Source organism: Bombina bombina, chromosome 8 (genome assembly GCF_027579735.1).
Source record: "Bombina bombina isolate aBomBom1 chromosome 8, aBomBom1.pri, whole genome shotgun sequence".
NCBI classification, from domain to species: Eukaryota; Metazoa; Chordata; class Amphibia; order Anura; family Bombinatoridae; genus Bombina; species Bombina bombina.
Window position 1 is genome coordinate 192601628 of NC_069506.1, and position 22626 is coordinate 192624253.

The 22626-nt window shown below is 38.8% G+C and overlaps 1 protein-coding gene across 1 annotated transcript in view; it reads right to left on the reverse strand.

The window, feature by feature from the left end:
• LOC128638691 (testicular acid phosphatase homolog) overlaps positions 1 to 22626 on the reverse strand; it is a 259980-nt gene that overhangs the window by 137106 nt on the left and 100248 nt on the right. The window contains exon 4 of the mRNA XM_053690813.1: positions 4753 to 4905. Coding sequence (XP_053546788.1) covers positions 4753 to 4905 — 153 coding nt within the window. The remainder of the gene's footprint in view (positions 1 to 4752; positions 4906 to 22626) is intronic.

Consider the following 22626-nt stretch of genomic DNA (forward strand, 5'->3'; position numbering starts at 1 on the left):
CTCTTGATGACTACTTCTCCCACAACAATCCTGCCCACACCTCTTTGACAAACACGTGGGAGGCACATAAATGCGTGTTGCGAGGAGAATTCCTTAAGCATAAGGTGCGAATACTTAAACAACACAGGGAAAAACACTCACAACTGTTAAACACTATTTCGACCTTGGAATTTAAACACAAACAGAACCCACTTGACGAAAACACTAGAAAATCCCTTACTCACACGAGGACAGAGCTCAAACAACACTTGATGGAGGCATATCAGCATAAATCATTGTCTATTAAACAGCAATATTACGAGGGAGGCAACAAACCTGGCAAGATATTGGCTAGGTCTCTCTGCAGAAAACAGCTAAAAGCACATATATATCAAAGGCAGCTGACGGTTCGTTGCTAAAGGGCAGTAAACAAATAGCGCAAACTTTTCATTCTTATTATAACTCACTATACAATATTAATAAAACAGCTGACACTAAAATACTCACTGAAGAAACCTCTTTAAAACATCGAACCATTGCAACGTACTTAGCTTCATTAGATTTACCCCAATTAGCCCAAATAGATATAGGTAACCTCGATGCGCCCATCTCACCAGAAGAACTAGCTCACGCAATTAAAGACTTGCCAAATGGGAAGAGCCCTGGCCCAGATGGCTTTACCCCAAGATACTATAAAACATTTATCAAGTCCTTAGCCCCCATACTGCTCCAACTTTTTAACAGTCTGATCGATAACCCCCACTTATCTGGTCCAATGTTGGAAGCGCATATTGCGATTCTTACCAAACAGGGTAAAAGTCCCAATCTCCCTGAAAATTTTAGACCTATATTGCTGCTAAACACAAATATCAAAATTTTAGCTAAGGTGATAGCAAAACGCTTAAATAAATATCTCCCAAACCTAATCTCAACAGACCAGGTGGGCTTTGTCCAGGGAAGAGAGGCCCGGGACAACACATCTAAAGTCCTACAGTTGATAAATTACGCCCGAGCTGAGAAAATGAAGATGGCCCTCCTCTTGACGGACATGGAGAAGGCCTTTGACCGTGTTGATTGGCTTTTCTGCGTCAAGTCATGAGAGCTATGAATTTCGGAGAGTCTTTTATAAACATGACATTTGCTTTATATTTGGCTCCAAATGCCAGGGTCAGGCTAAATGGAAGTTTCTCGGATACATTTTACATAACGAATGGCATGAGGCAGGGATGCCCCCTGTCTCCACTGCTTTTCACTCTCTCAATAGAAGCATTGGCACATAAAGTTAGGAATAATCCCAAAATTGAGGGGGTAGAAATTGGTGATGTAGAGCATAAACAAGCACTTTATGCAGACAATATAATATACACACTCACAAGCATAGACACTTCCATCCCAGAACTCCTCAATGAAATAGAAACTTACGGCTCCCTTTCTAACTTTCATCTAAATCTGGCAAAATCCGAGCTCCTCAACATTAGTGCACCCAATGATCAAATACAGCATATACAGACAAATCACAAAGTAACAATAGCTACACAAAAATTAAAATACTTGGCATTTATCTATCTGCAAACCCCCAAGACTTTTATAAAAATAACTACTTAAAACTAGGGGTGATCAAAATTAATATTTTACCACGTATTTTGTATATATTTCAAACGGTCCCAATCCCCCTACCCAGAGACTTTCTGCCTCAACTACAAAAAAATCATAGAACAGTTCATATGGACTGGAACAAAACCAAGGGTCCCAGAAAAACAATGTATCTTCCCAGAGACAAAGGAGGGCTGGGATTCCCAGATTTAGTTACTTACAGGCCCGCAATATTACTACAAAGACTAATTGAGTGGTCACAAAACACGACACATAAAGCATGGGTCCATCTAGACGGCCAAATACTCCACTTACATAATGTGGTCACACTGGTTTGGATACCACCACACTGCATCCCAAAACATTACAAATATACCACATGTCCCTAGAAATTCTACAAGAGTGGGATAAGTTGATAGCCACAAGCACGCATATATCTCCCAAGCAGTCTCCATTACTGCCTATCATAGAAACCCCGGAATTACCATACTATAGACTAGGAACACGCTTGAGCAAACCCTATAGCTTAAGGGTAGGAACACTTAACTCTGTGATTGAAAATGGGCAGTTACATACACAACAACATATGATAGAAACACATGGGGATATCTTTACCTCCTGGATGCGATACAATCAGCTAACCCACTACCTAACACATCACACGCACAAAGACAACTTCACGAGAGAGCTCACACCATTTGAACTTCTGTGCATATCTCCTATCCCTATGAGACCGCTAATCTCTTGCGTATACAAGATACTGCCCCGATACGAAGTTACCAACATACACCATGGCCTGGGACAGAGACCTTAATAATAATATAACCAATGAAGCCTGGCTCAAATCATTTGTGCTAGCAAAAAATTCCTTAATATCAGCTAATGTCCAAGAAATACAGATCAAACTTACAAGCAGGTTGTATCTTACCCCTGTTAGACTACATAGATATTTTCCAACAGCAAGCCCTTTATGTTGGAGATGCTGTGGTGAGCTTGGCTCACTTATCCATATTTGGTGGTCATGCCCGAGACTTCGGGGTTTCTGGTCGGAAGTGTTTGGTTTCATTTCTGACAAACTACGAATTATAATACCTAATTCGTCAGAAACAATCCTTTTCCTCCACCTCCCTAAAATCAAAGCAACACATACGCGAGCCCTTCTTTTGATAAAGATTACTGGAGCTAAAAAGCTCATTCCCAAAAAATGGAAGACAAAGGAAATACCAACCATTGCGGAATGGAGGTCCTCAGTTCATGACCTGTTACTCTTAGAAAGATTCCATTACCACAAAATACACCAAATTGATATCCATGAAATGATGCACTACCTGGAAAGGGACCCCCCTCTAGATAAATAAAACATATAAAAACTACTGAAGGAACTCTGGATCCCTATTACAGTCTGAATCCCTTCCTTTTACGTTCCCCCCCCCTCTCTCTTCCCCTTCTTCTCCTACTCATAGACTCTTGTATCCTTTATTAATACCTGACACATGATTTAAGACACATATTTTATTATACCAATATATGTTTAATGTAAATTAGAAAAGAACCAAGCTTATAGATGGAAACAAGTTTTCTTTTGCCCTTTAAATGTATCAGTTTGTATGTTCAAACAGTCTGAGAATACGTTCAATGATAGCTTTCTTACTGATACGAATATTGACACTGCAGACACCAAACTGTTGGTGGCAGGAATGTTTATTTTTACTGTATTTATGACAATGTTTTTTCAATAAAGCTTGTTTAAAAAAAAAAAAAAGGAGATGAGCAAAGCGCCCCTGCACATGTGTGTACTCTGAATGGAATTACAATTTTTGCTAATTAACTAAAATGTGTTTGCATATTTGAAGAGCTACAAAATTAGCTATGTTAAAGGGACAGTTTACACCAGAATTTTTATTATTTAAAAAGATAGATAATCCCTTTCTATCCCATTCCCCAATTTTGCATAACCAACAAAGTTATATTAGTACACTTTTAATCTCTGTAATTACCTTTTATCTAAGCCTTTGCAGACCGTCCCCTTATCTCAGTTATTTTGACAGACTTGCATTTTAGCCAATCAGTGCTGACTCCTAGGTAACTCCACGGGCGTGGGCACAATGTCAAATATTTGGCACACGTGAACTAACACCCTCTAGTTGTGAAAAAAAGTCAAAATGCATTCAGATAAGAGGCGTCCTTCAAGGGCTATGAAATTAGCATATGAGCCTACCTAGGTTTAGCTTTCAACTAAGAATACCAAGAGAACAAAGCAAAATTGATGATAAAAGTAAATTGGAAAGTGGTTTAAAATGGCATGCCCTATCTGAATCATGAAAGTTTATTTTTTACTAGACTGTCCCTTTAAGATGTACTGCTCTAGAGTACCTTGCAAATATATAGTTTTTATTTAAAGTGTTTTTTTACTTGGTTTAAAATTTCTGTGGTACATAAGCTTTATGACATTAGTAGAACATATAAGTTGTTTTCCTGTGCTCGCTGACCAACAAGTAAATACATTTAAAATTAAAATCAATCAATAAAAAGGTAAATAAGCTATTTGTAAACCATTATATTCACCCTTGCAGGTAAAATTGATGATTGGAAACAAATTAAAGGGGAGAACATGTTTACAGTACAATTTGCCTTTATTAACACAGACCACAGTAGCTTTCCTAAAATGGTACCAAATGGATTCTGCAGTGCTACTTTGGAAGCTTTAAATTTGGGTTTGTAGAAAACTGTAATGTGTAATTTTATAAAGATGTTTTAGGAAAATTAACATTTTTCAGAATAAGCACTTAAAGATATGGGGATATTGGGTACATACAGTAGCTGTTGGCTTTAACTCTGTTGTCTAGGTTTTTTGTTATTAAAATAATAGACAAAGCTTTCTTCTTCTGTAAAAATGAACGATTACCTATCTCTTGGTTATAGACAGAATGACACAACTAAATTCCACTGAATGGTAATCTGTAGTCAATGTTTGGTCACCTTCAGTCAATCTTCACTTTCACAGCTGCAAACAGAGATATTTGTAACAAACCATCATATAGCACTGTTCTCTGCCAATAGCATAATTTTATATTATGTTTATTTTATTGTAAATACTAAATACCAGTTTCATATGTAGTTCACAAGAGCATATTCATATAAATGTTTCTTCTGACCTATTAATAGCTGAACAAAACTCACCCTGTCTTGAGAAATGGGCACCGTGTGAACTGGTATTGGCTGAAATGGTAGATTTGAACTCCATAACTGCATTCTACTGGGTGGGAACAATCCTGCAAGGTTTGCCTGTGCACTCATCAACGTTCGGTCATAGTCTGTGCTGCGTACATAGATCTATATGGGAAGAAAGAAAATTTGCCTTAGATGTGATATTTTGGTTCAAGAGAAATTCCAAAAATTATATTCTAACAAAATACATGTGCCCTATACTTTATTTTTTGGGTCCAAAACATGTTAGAAGGGGCAATTGTTATCACAAAAAAAATCTTACATTTGCTTTTTTTTTTTTTTTTTAAATATTTTTTTATTTTATAAGAATTATACAAAATACAGGACATAACACCAGACCCGGCCTAAGGGTTACACAGACGGCCGGGAGTGTATGAGAGTGAAATTATTTTACAACAAATGATAAAGGCTATATAAACATATTATTCAATCATTTCAACAAAGTAAGTTTCCTAGCAGAACATGTTGGGGGGAAGGAGGGTAGAGGAATAGAAACGAATGCCCCAAATGGGTCATCCCTAGACTTTACAGAGCTATCATAAGTGAGGGAAGATGTGGTCAGTAAACAACCTGCAAAGGTTATTCCTGAGCCAGAAAATCTGAGGGGGTCAGAGTCAGGTGAGTCCACGTGTAAATGCTAGTATATTTTACGTTTGGAGGGGGCGGGGGGTTATTACACGATGGTATCACTGAGAGTGATATCCAAAGGGTAGGGGGGAGCTAGTAGAGAAGAAATTACGGCTCACTGACTAATTGTGGGAATCGTTGTCCATCTTGATCCTCTCAGGTCAGGGAGGAAGTTAGTCATCTTACATTTACTTTGATCAAATTGAAATTATATATGTTTATACGGTTTTAATATTTGCTTTTTCTACTTGCTAAATAACCTATGAATCCACCACTATTCTTTAAACTATTTTTTAAAGCCCATCAGTACCCTAACAGTATTTATATGCTTCAGATAATCAGAGGCTGAAACAATGTGACCCGTTTACAATCATTGTCATTCCGTCTGTTTACAGTGCAGTCACAATATTATAAGTATAATAGAGTGAGAACTTTTATTTCTCGCATTCACATTGTGCTCACGAGAGCGCACTTCCATAGGCCCCTATGGGAGCCTCATTCTGATGCATCAGAGACAGCATCAGAACCTTGCGCATCTAAGGAGTAAGTAGCGAAGCATTTTTAAATATATATGTATATGCTTATATACATAAATATTTATGTGTTAATATGTGTATATACACATAAATAGATATGTATATAAGCATATACATACATATTTATATTGCGGTCTATAGGAACACATAGTTCCCATATACCACAATGTAAAGGCACTTGTTTTTTTTAACAATAAACAATAATGCCCTCTATTTTGAGGGCATTTAGGGCACTTTTAGAAAATTAACAAGAGCTAAGGTAAATAACATACCTGTTACCTCTACAAAGCTGCCTCAGAAAGAAGCCCCTTTACCCCAGAGATCAGCAGGTAGAGGCAAATGGATCACTGTAGCCTCTGGAAGAATTAGAACAATAGACCAGAAGCATTGCCCACAACCTCTCCCATTGTAAAACTCCTATGCTGCTCTTGCTGAACACACTTGTGATGAGGAGATTGCTGTTTCTGAGCCCTCTGAAGCTGTAACAGGTAATTCAAACCTATTGGTACCAGATTCTCCAGGTAACATAACACAGGAAAGAACTGCAGATGTGTTTTTGAGGAAAAGACTGTTAGTGGGTGACTCTATTTTGAGGAATGTGTATTTAGGTGAAAGTAAAGGAGAAACAAGGGAGGTTAGATGTCTTCCAGGAGCTACTGCTCACAGGGATAAGAATTGTATTTTGAGAATTGTTAAGGCAGCAGGAAAGGGAAGTGAGTTAGATGTGATTGTTCATTTAGGAACAAATGATCTGGCTAGTAATCATGTTGCTGCTGTTTAGAAAGAGTTTTGTGACCTAGGTAATCATTTAGAGAATGTGGCATCAATTCTATCATTTTCTGCTATTTTACCTGTGTATGGCCAGGAAGCAGGAAAGATGGAGCGGATAAAAACATTTAATTCTTGGTTAGATAAGTGGTGCAGGGAACAAGGATTTGGTTTTATTGGCCATTATAGCTCTGTTTGGCAAGATACTAGCGCCTAGATTTAGAGTTCTGCGTTAGCCTTAAAAAGCAGCGTTAAGGGGTCCTAACGCTGCTTTTTAACGCCCGCTGGTATTTTGAGTCAGGTAGGTAAAGGTGTACTGCTCACTTTATTTCGCGACTTTTGGCTACCGCAAATCCCCTTACGTCAATTGCGTATCCTATCTTTTCAATGGGATTTGCCTAACGCTGGTATTACGAGTCTTGGAAGAAGTGAGCGGTACAGCCTCTACCGACAAGACTCCTACCGCATAAAAAAGTCAGTAGTTAAGAGCTTTATGGGCTAACGCTGGAATATAAAGCTTTTAACTACAGTGCTACAAAGTACACTAACACCCATAAACTACCTATGAACCCCTAAACCGAGGCCCCCCCACATCTCAAACACTATCATAAAATTATTTAACCCCTAATCTGCCAACCGGACACCGCCGCCACCTACATTATAGCTATGAACCCCTAATCTGCTGTCCCTAACATCGCTGACACCTATATTATATTTATTAACCCCTAATCTGCCCCCCCCCAACGTCGCCGCCACCTACCTACAATTATTAACCCCTAATCTCTCGCCCCCAATGTCGCCGCTACTATAATAAAGTTATTAACCCCTAAACCTAAGTCTAACCCTAACACCCCCCTAAGTTAAATATAATTTAAATAAAACAAAATAATATTACTATAATTAAATAAATTAATCATATTTAAAACTAAATACTTACCTGTAAAATAAACCCTAATATGGCTACAATATAACTAATAGTTACATTGTAGCTATTTTAGGATTTATATTTATTTTACAGGCAATTTTGTATTTATTTTAACTAGGTACTTTAGTTATTAAATAGTTATTAACTATTTAATAACTACCTAGATAAAATAAATACAAATATACCTGTAAAATAAACCCTAACCTAAGTTACAATTACACCTAACACTACTCTATAATTAAAATCATTTAACTAAACTACCTACAATTAAATACAATTAAATAAACTAAATTACAGAAACCCCCCCCCCACTAAATTACAGAAAATAAAAAAGAAATTACAAGAATTTTAAACTAATTACACCTAAACTAAGCCCCCTAATAAAATAAAAAAGCCCCCGCTTGGATGAAGATTTTGGCTCGGATGGGTGAAGACGACTCAAGGTAGGGAGATCTTCAGGGGGTTAGTGTTAGGTTTTTTTAAGGGGGGTTTGGATGGGTTTTAGAGTAGGGGTATGTGGGTGGTGGGTTTTAATGTTGGGGGGTATTGTATTTTTCTTTACCGGTAAAAGAGCTGATTACTTTGGGGCAATGCCCTGCAAAAAGCCATTTTAAGGGCTGGTAAAAGAGCAGATTACTTTGTAATTTAGGATAGGGTAGGGACTTTTATTATTTTGGGGGGCTTTTTTATTTTATTAGGGGGCTTAGTTTAGGTGTAATTAGTTTAAACTTCTTGTAATTTCTTTTTTATTTTCTGTAATTTAGTGTGTTTTTTTTCCGTAATTTAGTTTATTTAATTTAATTGTATTTAATTGTAGGCAGTTTAGTTAATGATTTTAATTATAGAGTAGTGTTAGGTGTAATTGTAACTTAGGTTAGGGTTTATTTTACAGGTATATTTGTATTTATTTTATCTAGGTAGTTATTAAATAGGTAATAACTATTTAATAACTATTGTACCTAGTTAAAATAAATACAAAGATGCCTGTTAAATAAATATAAATCCTAAAATAGCTAAAATTTAACTATTAGTTATATTGTAGCTATATTAGGGTTTATTTTACAGGTAAGTATTTAGTTTTAAATAGGATTCATTTTTTGAATTATAGTAATATTATTTCATTTTATTTAAATTATATTTAACTTATGGGGGTGTTAGGGTTAGGGTTAGACTTAGGTTTAGGGGTTAATAACTTTATTATAGTAGCGGCGACGTTGGGAGCAGGAGATTAGGGGTTAATAAGTGTAGGTAGGTGGCGGCGACGTTGGGGGGGAAGATTAGGGGTTAATAAATCTAATATAGGTGTCGGCGATTTTGGAGACAGCAGATTAGGGGTTCATAGGGATAATGTAGGTGGCGGCGGTGTCCGGAGCGGAAGATTAGGGGTTAATAGTATAATGCAGGTGTCAGCGATAGCGGGGGCGGCAGATTAGGGGATAATAAGTGTTAGATTAGGGGTGTTTAGACGCGGGGTTCATGTTAGGTGTAGACTTAGAAAGTGTTTCCACATAGGAAACAATGGGGCTGCGTTAAGAGCTGAACGCTGCTTTTTTGCAGGTGTTAGGTTTTTTTTTCAGCCGAAACTGCCCCAATGTTTCCTATGGGGGAATTGTGCACGAGCACGTTTTGCCAGCTTACCGCTACCGTAAGCAACGCTGGTATTGAGGCTTGAAGTGGAGCTAAATTTGTCTCAACGCTCACTTTTCTGAGCCTAACGCAGCCATTCAGAAAACTCAAAATACCAGCGTTGTTTAAAGGGAGCGGTAAGAAATAAAGGAGCGTTAGCAACGCAGGTTTTTACCGACAAAACTCTAAATCTAGCCGTAGGTTATTTAGGATGGCTTGCATTTGGATGTTAAAGGAACAGAGAGAGTATCTATGAGAGTTGAAATGCTTTATTAGAAATCTTTTAAACTAATAAAGGGGGGTAGCATTAATATATCCACCTGCCCCCCACAGCATGCCAAACTGTTAGTCCAAGTAACAATTTTTAGAAAAAATCTTTGTGCCATGACCACAAATGCTCGCAGCTTAGGAAATAAATTACCTGAACTCATTTCAATAATGACTAGGGACAACTTGGATTTAGTAGCTATAACAGAAAAAAAATGGTACAATGATTTGCATGACTGGGACATAGTCATACCTGGATACAGGTTATTTAAAAAGAACAGAGTAGGAAAGATAGGTGAAGGAGTTGCTCTTTATGTAAATGAAAATATAAAGGTTACTGAAATTGTAGGAACAAATGATGAGGTGGAAAGTATTTGGATGACTTTGGAAATTGGAGATAAAAATGTGTTTAGAATAGGGGTTGTATATAGGCCTCCATTGCAGGATGAGAAACTGGACAATCTGTTATTAGAAGAAATAACTAAAATGACCATGAAGGGTAAGGTTATAGTAATGGGGGACTTTAATTTGCCAGATATAGACTGGAAGATTCCTTCTGCTAGATCGGCTAGAAGCAGGTATATTCTTGAATCTCTGCTAGGGGAATCACTTGAGCAATTAGTTAAAGAACCAACTCGTAAGAAAGCTATATTAGATTTAATACTTACAAACAGTGACACAGTTTCAGATGTGTCTATAGGTGAGAACTTAGGATCCAGTGATCATCAATCTGTTTGGTTTAGTATTTATGTGCAGAAACTGTCCACCCAGACTAAAACAAAAGTTTTAGACTTTAGGAAGGCAGATTTTTCATTAATGGGAGAATACCTAAAAAATTATTTAAAAGGGAAAACTCTTATTACAGAGGTTCAAGAACAGTGAGAATTTATGAAGGGTGCCATTTTAGATGCAACCGCACACTGTATTAGACATGCCTGTAAAAGTAAAAGAAAGCGTAAACCAATTTGGTTTTCCAAAGAAGTAGCACATGCTGTAAAGACAAAAAAGATAGCTTATAAAAATTACAGACACACAGAATCAGATGATGATATGAAAATATGGAGACTCCAACAAAAAAAGACTTAGCAGTTAAAGGGACATTATACACTAATTTTTTCTTTGCATGCATGTTTTGTAAATCATCTATTTATATAGCCCATAAAGTTTTTGTTTTGTTTTTAAATGTATAGTTTTGCTTATTTTTAAATAACATTGCTCTGATTTTCAGACTCCTAACCAAGCCCCAAAGTTTTATGAGAATACCGTCGGCTACCTACTCCAGCTTGCTCCTGTTTGTGTAAAGGGTCTTTTCATATGCAAAAGAAGGATGAGGGGGGGGGTCTTATTTCCCACTTGCAGTGGGCTTTCCTGTTACCTTTTCAATAGAGCTAAACTGAGAGCTTCTAAGTAAGTTTTTAAACAGTTTTATACTGGATTTTTATATCAGTATCTGTGCATCTTATTCTTTATAGTAGTGTCTATTACATGCAGTTATATGAAAATGAGTGTATACTGTCCTTTAAGTAGGAAGGTTAAAGCTCATGCAGAAGAGAAGATAGCACAGTCAGTAAAACATGGGGACAAAACATTCTTTAGATATATCAGTGAAAGAAGAAAAAATAAGGTAGGAATAGTAAAATTGAAATCAGTTGATGGTAGAATAATAGAAGGAGATAAGCAAATTGCAGACCTTCTCAATGATTACTTCTGTTCTGTTTTCACAAAAGATTGTGAAGATAGAATGTCTACATTAAGGGATGCTACAAAAAATAGAAACAAGCTTAACACTAATCTTTTTACAGAAGATGAGGTTTTGTTAGCATTATTAAAAATAAATGTTAAAAAGGCAGTGGGTCCTGATAATATTTATCCAAGGGTTTTAAAAGAACTTCGATCAGTGCTAACTGTCCTATTAATTGATCTGTTTAATCAGTCACTATTAACAGGAGCTGTTCCAGATGATTGGAGAATAGCAAATGTAATACCTCTTCATAAAAAGGGCAGTAGGGAAGAATCTGGAAACTACAGGCCAGTTAGTTTAACTTCAGTAGTAGGGAAGTTAATGGAAAGCCTCTTGAAAGAAAGAATTATGACTTACATAAAGACAAACAATTTAGAGGATCAAAATCAGAATGTTTTTACTTCAGGGAGATCATTTCAGACTAATCTAATTGACTTCTTTGATTATGTAACACAAGAATTAGACAAGGGTGGAGCAGTTGATGTAGCATACCTAGATTTCAGCAAAGCATTTGACACCATCCCACACAACAAACTAATTCACAAACTGTATCTTCTTGTTCTAGACTCAAAAATTGTGAACTGGGTGGAATGCTGGCCTAAAGTGAAGGTCAATTTCGATGAATTAGTGCCCAGTTTTTAATAATCCTATTAAAAACAAGGGCACTTTAATCAATCAAAATTGACATTTCACTTGTTTTCTTCAAAAACTTACCTTTTAATCCTGACAGCCGCTCCAGCGATTCCCCCAGCTGTCAGAAGCCTCTTCATATGTCAGAAATGACGAATCCGGCTTCCTCCAAACACGGCTTCCCCCTCGGGGGAATCATGGCCTGAGGCAACAACGTCATTGGAGGCAGCCTAATTTGTCATTTTGGACCTGCGAAGAGGGCTTGCGATGGGTGGAGGAAGCACTGCAGCGGCTATCAGGATTAAAAGGTAAGTTTTTGAAGAAAACTAGTGAAATGCCAATTTTGATTAATTAAAGTGCCCTTGTTTTCAATAGGATTATTAAAAAACGGTCACTAATTCATCAAAATTGACCTTCACTTTAAGGACAGAAAACAAAGTGTCTTAGTAAATCGAGTTCACTTAGTAAATGGGGCTGTTACTAGTGGTGTTCCTCAGGGGTCAGTTCTGGGGCCTGTTTTGTTTAACATATTTATCTGTGATATCAGCAAAGGGCTACAGTATGTCTGTTTGCAGATGATACAAAAATTTGTAACAGAGTGGTTGCTCCAGGGGGGGTAGTAGACAAAATGAGAAGTGATATACAACAATTGGAGGATTGGACAAATGACTGGGATCTAAAGTTTAACACAGCAAAGTGTAAAATAATGCATTTAGGGAAGAAAAATCCAAATGTTAATTATAGACTCAATTACACTTTACTCACTCTTACAAATGAGGAACAGGACTTGGGAATTATTATTTCAGATGATTTCAAACTTAGTAAACAATGTAGTAATGCAGCGAGTAAGGTCAGCATAATGCTTGGATGTATTGGCAGAGGTATTTGCAGCAGAAATAGTAAGATTCTTATGCCACTTAATAGATTAGTCATCTCAAATCATCTTGAGTATTGTGTGCAGTTCTGGAGGCCATATTTTTCAGAAAGATATTAACAAACTTGAATGTGTGCAAAGGAGAGCTACCAAAATGGTACATGGTCTAAAAAATAAAACATAACAGGATACGCTCAATGACCTAAATATGTATAGCTTAGAGGAGAGAAGGGAAAGAGGTGATATGATAGCAACTTTCAAGTATGTTTAAGGGCTTAGTAAAACTGAGGCTGTGGGTATTTTACATAAAATGGAAAATTATAGAACAAGGAATCATGATCTCAAGCTGAAGGGTAGTAGATTCAGGAGTAATTTGAGGAAGCACTTCTTTACAGAAAGAGTGATTGACTTATGGAGGCCGAATTATCAAGCCGTCAACTATGCTGCATTAGCCGGCACCAATAAGCTCGCCTAACATCGCGGCCGTGGACCTGAATACGCTCTCCTTATTTATAAAAAAAGCTGTCAAAAAGCCGCGCACCAAGTACGGGGCAATGAGAAGCGGACTGTTGGTAACTAACAGTAATCGATCTCGCTGCTATTCGGCTCTTTCCCAACTTTATTTATACCTTGTCACTAAACACCGCCACTATACTAAAATGTTTAACCCCTATCTCGCCGCTCCCAGACCCCGCCACAACTAAATAAAGTTATTAACCCCCATTCCACTGCTCCCGGAGCCCACCGCAACTCGAATAAAGTTATTAACCCCTATCCCGCTGCTCCCGGACCCCTCCGCAACTAAATAAATGTATTAACGCCTAAACCCCTGGCCTCCCACATCACTACAACTTACTAAACCTATTAACCCCTAAACCGCCAGCCCACCACATTGCCATAAACTAAATTAAGCTATTAACTCCTAAACCTAACAACCCGCTAACTTTACATTAAATATTAACTCATCCCTATCTTATAATAAATTAAAACTTACCTGTAGAATTAAATTAAACTATATTAAACTATTAATTAACCTACCCTATTATACTAAAATTACATTAAACTATATTAAACTATTAATTAACCTACCCTAACTATTATACTAAAATTACCTTAAACTATATTAAACTATTAATTAACCTACCCTAACTATTATACTAAAACTACATTAAACTAACAATTAAATTAACTATATTACATATTTAAAAACCTAACCCTGGGGGAACTTCCGGGCGGCGGCCATGACAGGCTGCTTAATTGTTAGCTGCCAAAGGCTTCTATAACCATCTTACTAAAATCAACTTTTATATTTATCATTGCTTATTAATATGCAGTCTGAGAGTTTCATCTAAAGGAGCCCTTCAACTAGAACTAATCATTTTCCTGATCAGAGCCAACTACAGTTAACCAGAGACTTTTTGAGGTTGAGGCCTCCTAACTAAACCCCCGGCGGAGTGCCATCGGGAGAGAGAGCTAACACGGAACAGCACTGTGTATTTGGAACAGATGGGGACTCACTCTATTACCGCAACCCAACTCACCACTTTACATCCAACCCCTATGAGCTTGGCGAGCCGATATACTCAGATATACCAAGAGGGCCAGTATTACATCTTCTCTACAACCACCCCGGTCCTACAGATTGCCACAATGGCATCAGAGACAGAATGGCGACTGTCTGATGAGGTGAGCGAAATAATAGTGGCCCCGCACTACTTTGAGCACAATCTTATCGAGAGGAGACTCTTTCAGAGATGCAGCCCAGCTTGCTTGGATTTCTGTTGCGGTCCCATATACTCCAGGAGGTGAGCAATAAATTCTCCACAGCTTCTAATGTGTTCCAACACCTATATTAACACAGACTTTTGACCTCTCATCTGAGAACTTGGCTTGGCCTGGACTTGCATATAATAACCGTTTAAAGTCATATGTTAAACAGAAGTATTTTTGTCAGGTAATGTAGAAACACATTGAATGCTTAACCATAAGTTCCACTGTTCTCTTTTCGTTTCTATCTTTCTATTTGTTATTTGTTTCTGTATTGGGTAGTGGTTTGCTATGGCAGCTATAGCAGCAACCTATAGATTTCATTTAACTGTGTAACTCCTGTTATTGCCTCTTCTGCACATTTATGCTAATATTTTTGTTTATTATAAGAGCTGGGCACTTAAAACTCATGTATTCCCATTATCACCATATGCAGTCTTATTTATTCAGACATAGTAGTTCTATTCCAAAGTTGCCTTATCTTGATGTTTCTAGTTGCTTTCTCTGGGTGGTGTGTTGGGGTCCCGTTGTCTACGGCCGGGGCGGTGGGATCCTAGCACCTAACCCTATTCAAGTTATTTAAATCTACTATTAAAAGTTACACAAAATAAAAAATAAATTATCAAATATTTAAACTAATTACACCTAATCTAATAGCCCTATCAAAATAAAAAAAGCCCCCCCAAAATAAAAAAAAACCCTAGCCTACAATAAACTACCAATGGCCCTTAAAAGGGCCTTTTGCGGTGCATTGCCCCAAATAAATCAGCTCTTTTACCTGCAATAAAAAAATACAAACACCCCCCCCTCCCAACAGTAAAACCCACCACCCACACAACCAACCCCCCCAAATAAAATCCTATCTAAAAAACCTGAGCTCCCCATTGCCCTGAAAAGGGCATTTGTATGGGCATTGCCCTTAAAAGGGCATTTAGCTCTTTTTCAGCCCAAAGTCCCTAACCTAAAATTAAAACCCACCCAATAATGTCAGCCGTAAAGGACCAGCTCAGGATTCAACCCAACTGCTAGCGTGAAAAGTAAAAAACACACGCTAGCACACTGAGAAATATCCTGGACGTGACCCACTCAGGATTGAAGAAAGCAAATGTCCTTTTAAGAAGATAAATAAACTAAGAGAAATTCCTTTAGCAAGTAATAAAGCAAATGTCCCTTTAAGCAGGTTAGTAAATAAACAAGGATTCCTTTTAGCAGGTTTGGATAAGCAAGTGTCCCTTTAAGCAGGTTTAGTAAACAAACTGAGATTCCTTTTGGCAGGTTTGGATAAAGTAAATGTCCCTTTAAGCAGGTTAGTAAATAAACAAAGATTCCTTTTAGCAGGTTTGGATAAAGCAAATGTCCCTTTAAGCAGATTAGTAAGTAAACAAAGATTCCTTTTAGCAGGTTTGGATAAAGCAAATGTCCCTTTAAGCAGGTTTAGTAAACAAACTGAGGTTCCTTTTTGCAGGTTTGGATAAAGTAAATGTCCCTTTAAGCAGGTTAGCAAACAAACAGAGATTCCTTTTATCAGGTTTGAATAAAGCAAATGTTCCTTTAAGCAGGTTAATGAACAAACAGTAATATCTTCCTCTTATTAGATTTGAATAAAGCAAATGTCCCTTTATGATGATTATCAAACAAACAGATATTCCCTTTAGCAGGTTTAGATAAAGCAAATGTCCTTGTATGCAGGTAGTAAACAAACATAAAATCCTTATTAGCAGGTTTAGGCAAACTGGCAGAGAATATTCAGGCAAGGATTCAGGCAAGGAGACAAAAGAATTACTCACTTACAGGTCCGGTCCGGGAGATAGAAAAGAGAAAACAAACGGGCGCCAATTCAGATCTCCCGCCGAGATTTGAAGGCAGGGAGACTCTGACGTCAGGAGGAGAGCCAGATACCGCGTCACGTTGCTAGGCAACGTGACGTGATAGAGAGGGGATCTGTGAGCCGCGGCGACACGGCAATGAGCAGATCCAATTCATGACAGCACCCCCCTCTCAAGGACCCCTCCGGGGGACAGGACCAGGCCTAGCAGGATAAGCTTTGTGAAAGGCCTTAATCAAAGCAGGGGCGTGAACATGCCGGGCTGGTTCCCAAGTCCGTTCCGTGACCGGATAACCCTTCCAATGGATGAGATAGTATAGTTTCTTGCCACGAAGTTTGGAATCCAGAATGTGAGCAATCTCAAACTCAGGCTGTCCCTGTACCAAGAGAGGCGGAGGTTTGGGCAGAGATTTAGAAAATCTATTAGATTTCACCGGTTTCAGGAGAGAAACATGGAACACAGGGTGAGCTTTGAGAGTCTTGGGAAGAGCAACTCGATATGCAGTAGAACAAACTTGACCCAGTATTCGGAAAGGACCCACATATCGAGGCCCCAATTTGATAGAAGGTTGTTTGAGATGAAGGTGACGAGTAGAAATCCACACCTTGTCTCCAGGACGAAAATTAGGAGCCTTCTTCCGTCTGCGATCAGCAAAAAACTTGTATCTTTTAGAAGCTTTGGAAAGAAGATCACGTATTTTACGCCAATGTCGAGTTAATCTCCGAGCAGTTTGATCAGAAGCAGGATTTTCAGAAGAGGAAGTATACAGAGGAAATGTTCTGGGTTGAAATCCATAAGCTGCAAAAAAGGGAGAAGATTGAAGAGATGAATTGTAACGAGCATTATGGGCCAACTCCGCTAAAGGAAGATAACGAGTCCAATTAGAATGATGATGGTCCACATAATGTCTAAGGTAAGTCTCCAGACATTGGTTTACTCTCTCGGTTTGACCATTAGACTGTGGATGATGAGAGGTTGATAAAGAGATTGTAGTGCCAAAATGTTTGCAGAGCCATTTCCAGAACCGAGAAACAAATTGTACCCCTCTATCGGAAACGATGTCCAAAGGAAAACCATGTAATCTCACGATATGCAAAAGGAAAAGCTCAGAAAGTCCCTTGGCAGATGGAAGACCAGGCAAAGGAATGAAATGGGCAGACTTCGTAAACCTGTCAACCACCACTAAAATAGTGTTGTTTCCGGCAGAAAGAGGAAGGTCTGTAATAAAATCCATAGATAGATGGGTCCAAGGCTGGTGAGGAATGGGTAAAGGTTGAAGTAAACCAGAAGGGAGTTGACGAGGAGCTTTATTTGTAGCACATTGAGTGCAAACTGAGACGTAATCTTTAACATCTTGAGAGAGAGTAGGCCACCAGACATACTGTTTAAGATTCCGAGTCGTGTTACTGACGCCAGGATGTCCAGAGAGAGGACTATCATGAGCCCAATGGAGAATCTTTGGACGGAGATGTTCAGGAACAAATAATAAACCGTCAGGAGATTTAAAGGAAGAAGGAAGATCCTTTTGAGCAGACTGTAACTCCTGTAAACAAGAGGTTGATAATTGAGCTATGACTTCTTGTGGATGAAGTATGGTACCAGATTCTGGAGTAGAGGTAGATTGAAACTGCCTGGATAAGGCATCCGCTTTTATATTCTTAGAACCAGGTATATAGGAAAGATTGTAATTAAAACGTGAAAAGAATAAAGACCAACGAGCTTGTCTGGAATTCAATCGTTTGGCAGTTTGGAGATAAAGAAGATTTTTATGATCCGTGAGTATGGAAAATGGAAAGGTAGTACCCTCCAACCAATGCCTCCATTCGTCCAGAGCCATCTTGATGGCTAATAATTCCTTATTGCCAACGTCATAATTTAATTCAGAAGAAGTAAATTTCTTGGAAAAGAAACCTACAGGATGAATCTTACCCGTGTCAGGTATTCGTTGGGAAAGAACAGCCCCAGCAGCAACAGAAGAAGCATCCACTTCTAGGATAAATTGAAAATCCGGATTTGGGTGACGGAGTATGGGTGCAGAAGAAAAGGCCTTTTTGAGAGACTCAAAGGCCTTAATAGCCTCTGGGGACCACTTTTTACAATCTTGCCCCTTTCTAGTGAGTGACGTGAGAGGAGAAGTAATAGTAGCAAATCCTTTGATAAATTTCCTGTAATAATTGGCGAAGCCAAGAAACCGTTGTAGAGCCTTAAGAGAATCAGGTCTAGGCCAATCCAAAATGGAAGAAAGTTTATTCGGATCCATTTCAAATCCAGATTCAGATATTACATAACCCAAGAAGGGTATGGATTTTTGATGAAATGAACATTTCTCCAATTTGGCGAACAGATGATTGTCTCGTAACCGTTGCAAAACCTTCCTGACATGGTGTACATGATCTTGATAATTGTGAGAAAAAATTAAAATATCGTCAAGGTAGATAATGACGAAGGAGTTCAAAAAATCCCGAAAGATCTCATTGACGAAGTGTTGAAAAACAGCAGGGGCATTACACAGCCCAAAAGGCATAACCAGATATTCATAATGCCCAAATCGAGTGTTAAAGGCTGTCTTCCATTCGTCTCCTTTGCGCATGCGAATAAGGTTATAAGCACCACGAAGGTCCAGTTTGGTAAATATTGTAGCTCCTTGAAGATAAGTGAACAGTTCAGGAATAAGAGGCAGAGGGTAACTATTCTTGACTGTGATTTGATTCAAACCCCGATAATCAATACAAGGTCGCAGTCCTCCATCCTTCTTTCCCACAAAAAAGAAACCAGCCCCAAGAGGAGAAGAGGAAGGTCGAATAAAACCTCTAGCCAAACTATCTTGGATATATTCCTCTAAGGCAACATTCTCTGGCCTTGAGAGCGGATACGTCTTGCCACGAGGGTAGGTTGCCCCAGGAAGTAGATCAATGGGGCAATCAAAAGTACGATGTGGGGGAAGACGTTCTGCTTCTTTCTTGGAAAAAACATCAACGTAATCTTGATAAGGTGTGGGTAACGACCCAGAGGTGTCAATAGTGAGAGCAATGGTGAGAGGCACTTTCGTGGGAATCTGAAGACACCTATTTTGACAAGTATGTCCCCAGGAAATGAGTTCGCCTTGAGTCCAGGAGAATACAGGATTATGTAACTGGAGCCAGGGAAGACCCAATATTATGGGAAATTGAGGAGTCGAGATTACATCAAAACATATTGTCTCTGAATGAAGAATTCCAACAGAAAAGAGAATGGGTCTAGTAGCAAACTGGATAAGTCCGGGACCCAAAGGATCTCCACTAACAGTGGAGACTGGAATAGAATATTCCTTTTTGCTTAATGGAATAGAGTGAGTAGTTACAAATGTGGAATCGATGAAGACTCCTCCAGCACCAGAGTCAATAAGAGCTTGAGTATGAATCCTGTCTCCTCCAATTTGAAGAGTAACCGGGACAAAAAGTTTATTATTGAGGGAATGAGATCCTATTTGGCTTAACTTAGTTCCCTGGACAGAAGTTAAGCCCTGGCTTTTACCAGTCTGGTAGGACAATCTTTTAATAAATGTCCTTTAAGGCCACAGTATAAACACAGTCCAAGAGATCGTCTCCTCAGACGTTCAGAGAGTCCTTTGCGAAAAGCTGCTCTAAGAGCTCCCTGATTCCAGGTAGTCTCAGAAGCTAGAGTGCGAAATTCAATAGCATATTGGGATACAGGTTGACCACCTTGTCGTAAGTCTAGAAGAGAAGCTTCAGCAGCGGCAGACCTCCCTGGCTTATCGAAGACATTTGAAAAGACAGAGAGAAATGTATCCACATCCTGGAGTATTGGATCATTCTTTTCAAGCAAAGGTGATACCCAGGCTAAGGCTCTACCTTTCATTAAGGATATAAGGAAAGTGATTCTAGAGGAGGGAGTTGCAAAGAGAACTGGACTATTCCGAAAATGAAGGCGACACTGATTCAAAAAACCCCTACAATCCTCAGGATTCCCATCATATTTGTCCGGAAGAGGTATCCTGGGACTGAGCTGAGCTTGTGTCTGATTGGTAGGATTCGTAGGGGGAGAGGGATCCAAAGGAATAGGATTAGGAGGTATAGGAGCAGCCATATTCTGAAGTAAAATAGTTATCTGATCCAACTTTGCGTCCAAGGATTGTAAGTGGGTAGCATGAGATCCCAATAACTGTCCCTGGTGGGTCACGGCCATGGATAATTCAGTGGGGTCCATTTTTATGGCCCGTTTGTAATGTCAGCCGTAAAGGACCAGCTCAGGATTCAACCCAACTGCTAGCGTGAAAAGTAAAAAACACACGCTAGCACACTGAGAAATATCCTGGACGTGACCCACTCAGGATTGAAGAAAGCAAATGTCCTTTTAAGAAGATAAATAAACTAAGAGAAATTCCTTTAGCAAGTAATAAAGCAAATGTCCCTTTAAGCAGGTTAGTAAATAAACAAGGATTCCTTTTAGCAGGTTTGGATAAGCAAGTGTCCCTTTAAGCAGGTTTAGTAAACAAACTGAGATTCCTTTTGGCAGGTTTGGATAAAGTAAATGTCCCTTTAAGCAGGTTAGTAAATAAACAAAGATTCCTTTTAGCAGGTTTGGATAAAGCAAATGTCCCTTTAAGCAGATTAGTAAGTAAACAAAGATTCCTTTTAGCAGGTTTGGATAAAGCAAATGTCCCTTTAAGCAGGTTTAGTAAACAAACTGAGGTTCCTTTTTGCAGGTTTGGATAAAGTAAATGTCCCTTTAAGCAGGTTAGCAAACAAACAGAGATTCCTTTTATCAGGTTTGAATAAAGCAAATGTTCCTTTAAGCAGGTTAATGAACAAACAGTAATATCTTCCTCTTATTAGATTTGAATAAAGCAAATGTCCCTTTATGATGATTATCAAACAAACAGATATTCCCTTTAGCAGGTTTAGATAAAGCAAATGTCCTTGTATGCAGGTAGTAAACAAACATAAAATCCTTATTAGCAGGTTTAGGCAAACTGGCAGAGAATATTCAGGCAAGGATTCAGGCAAGGAGACAAAAGAATTACTCACTTACAGGTCCGGTCCGGGAGATAGAAAAGAGAAAACAAACGGGCGCCAATTCAGATCTCCCGCCGAGATTTGAAGGCAGGGAGACTCTGACGTCAGGAGGAGAGCCAGATACCGCGTCACGTTGCTAGGCAACGTGACGTGATAGAGAGGGGATCTGTGAGCCGCGGCGACACGGCAATGAGCAGATCCAATTCATGACAAATAAACCCTTAAAAAACCTAACACTAACCCCCAAAGATCCACTTACATTTATCCTCATCCAAGCGGCAGAAGTCTTCATCCAAGCGGGCAGAAGTCCTCCTCGAAGCTGGCAGAAGTCTTCATCCAAGAGGCAGAAGTCTTCATCCAGACGGCATCTTCTATCTTCATCCATCCGGTGCGCAGCGGCTCCATCTTCAAGACATCCGGCGCGGAGCATCCTCTTCTTACGACTTCTTTTGAATAATGAAGTTTCCCTTTAAATGATGTAATCCAAGATGGCGTCAATTACATTCCGATTGGCTGATAGAATTAAGGGGGGGAAAATCCTATTGGCTGTTGCAATCTATCAGCCAATAGAATGCGAGCTCAATCCTATTGGCTGACTGGATCAGCCAATAGGATGAAAACTCAATCCTATTGGCTGATTGCAACAGCCAATAGGATTTTTCCCCCTTAATTCCTATTGGCTGATAGAATTCTATCAGCCAATCGAAATGTAAGGGACGCCATCTTGGATGACGTCATTTAAAGGGAAACTTCATTCTTCAAGATTCGTCGTAAGAGGAGGATGCTCCGTGCGGATGTCTTGAAGATGGACCCGCTCTGCACCGGATGGATGAGGATAGAAGATGCCGTCTGGATAAAGACTTCTGCCAGCTTGGATAAAGACTTCGGCCCGCTTGGATGAAGACTTCTGCCGGCTTCGGTGAGGACTTCTGCTGCTTGGATGAGGATGGATGTCCGTCTTTGAAAACTGTAAGTGGATCTTCGGGGTTTAGTGTTAGTTTTTTTAAGGGTTTATTGGGTGGGTTTTAATTTTAGGTTAGGGAGTTGAAAAAGAGCTAAATGTCCTTTTAAGGGCAATGCCCATACAAATGCCCTTTTTAGGGCAATGGGGAGCTTAGGTTTTTTAGATAGGTTTTTATTTGGGGGGTTTGATTGTGTGGGTGGTGGGTTTTACTGTTGGGGGGGTTTTTTGTATTTTATTTTACAGGTAAAAGAGCCGATTTC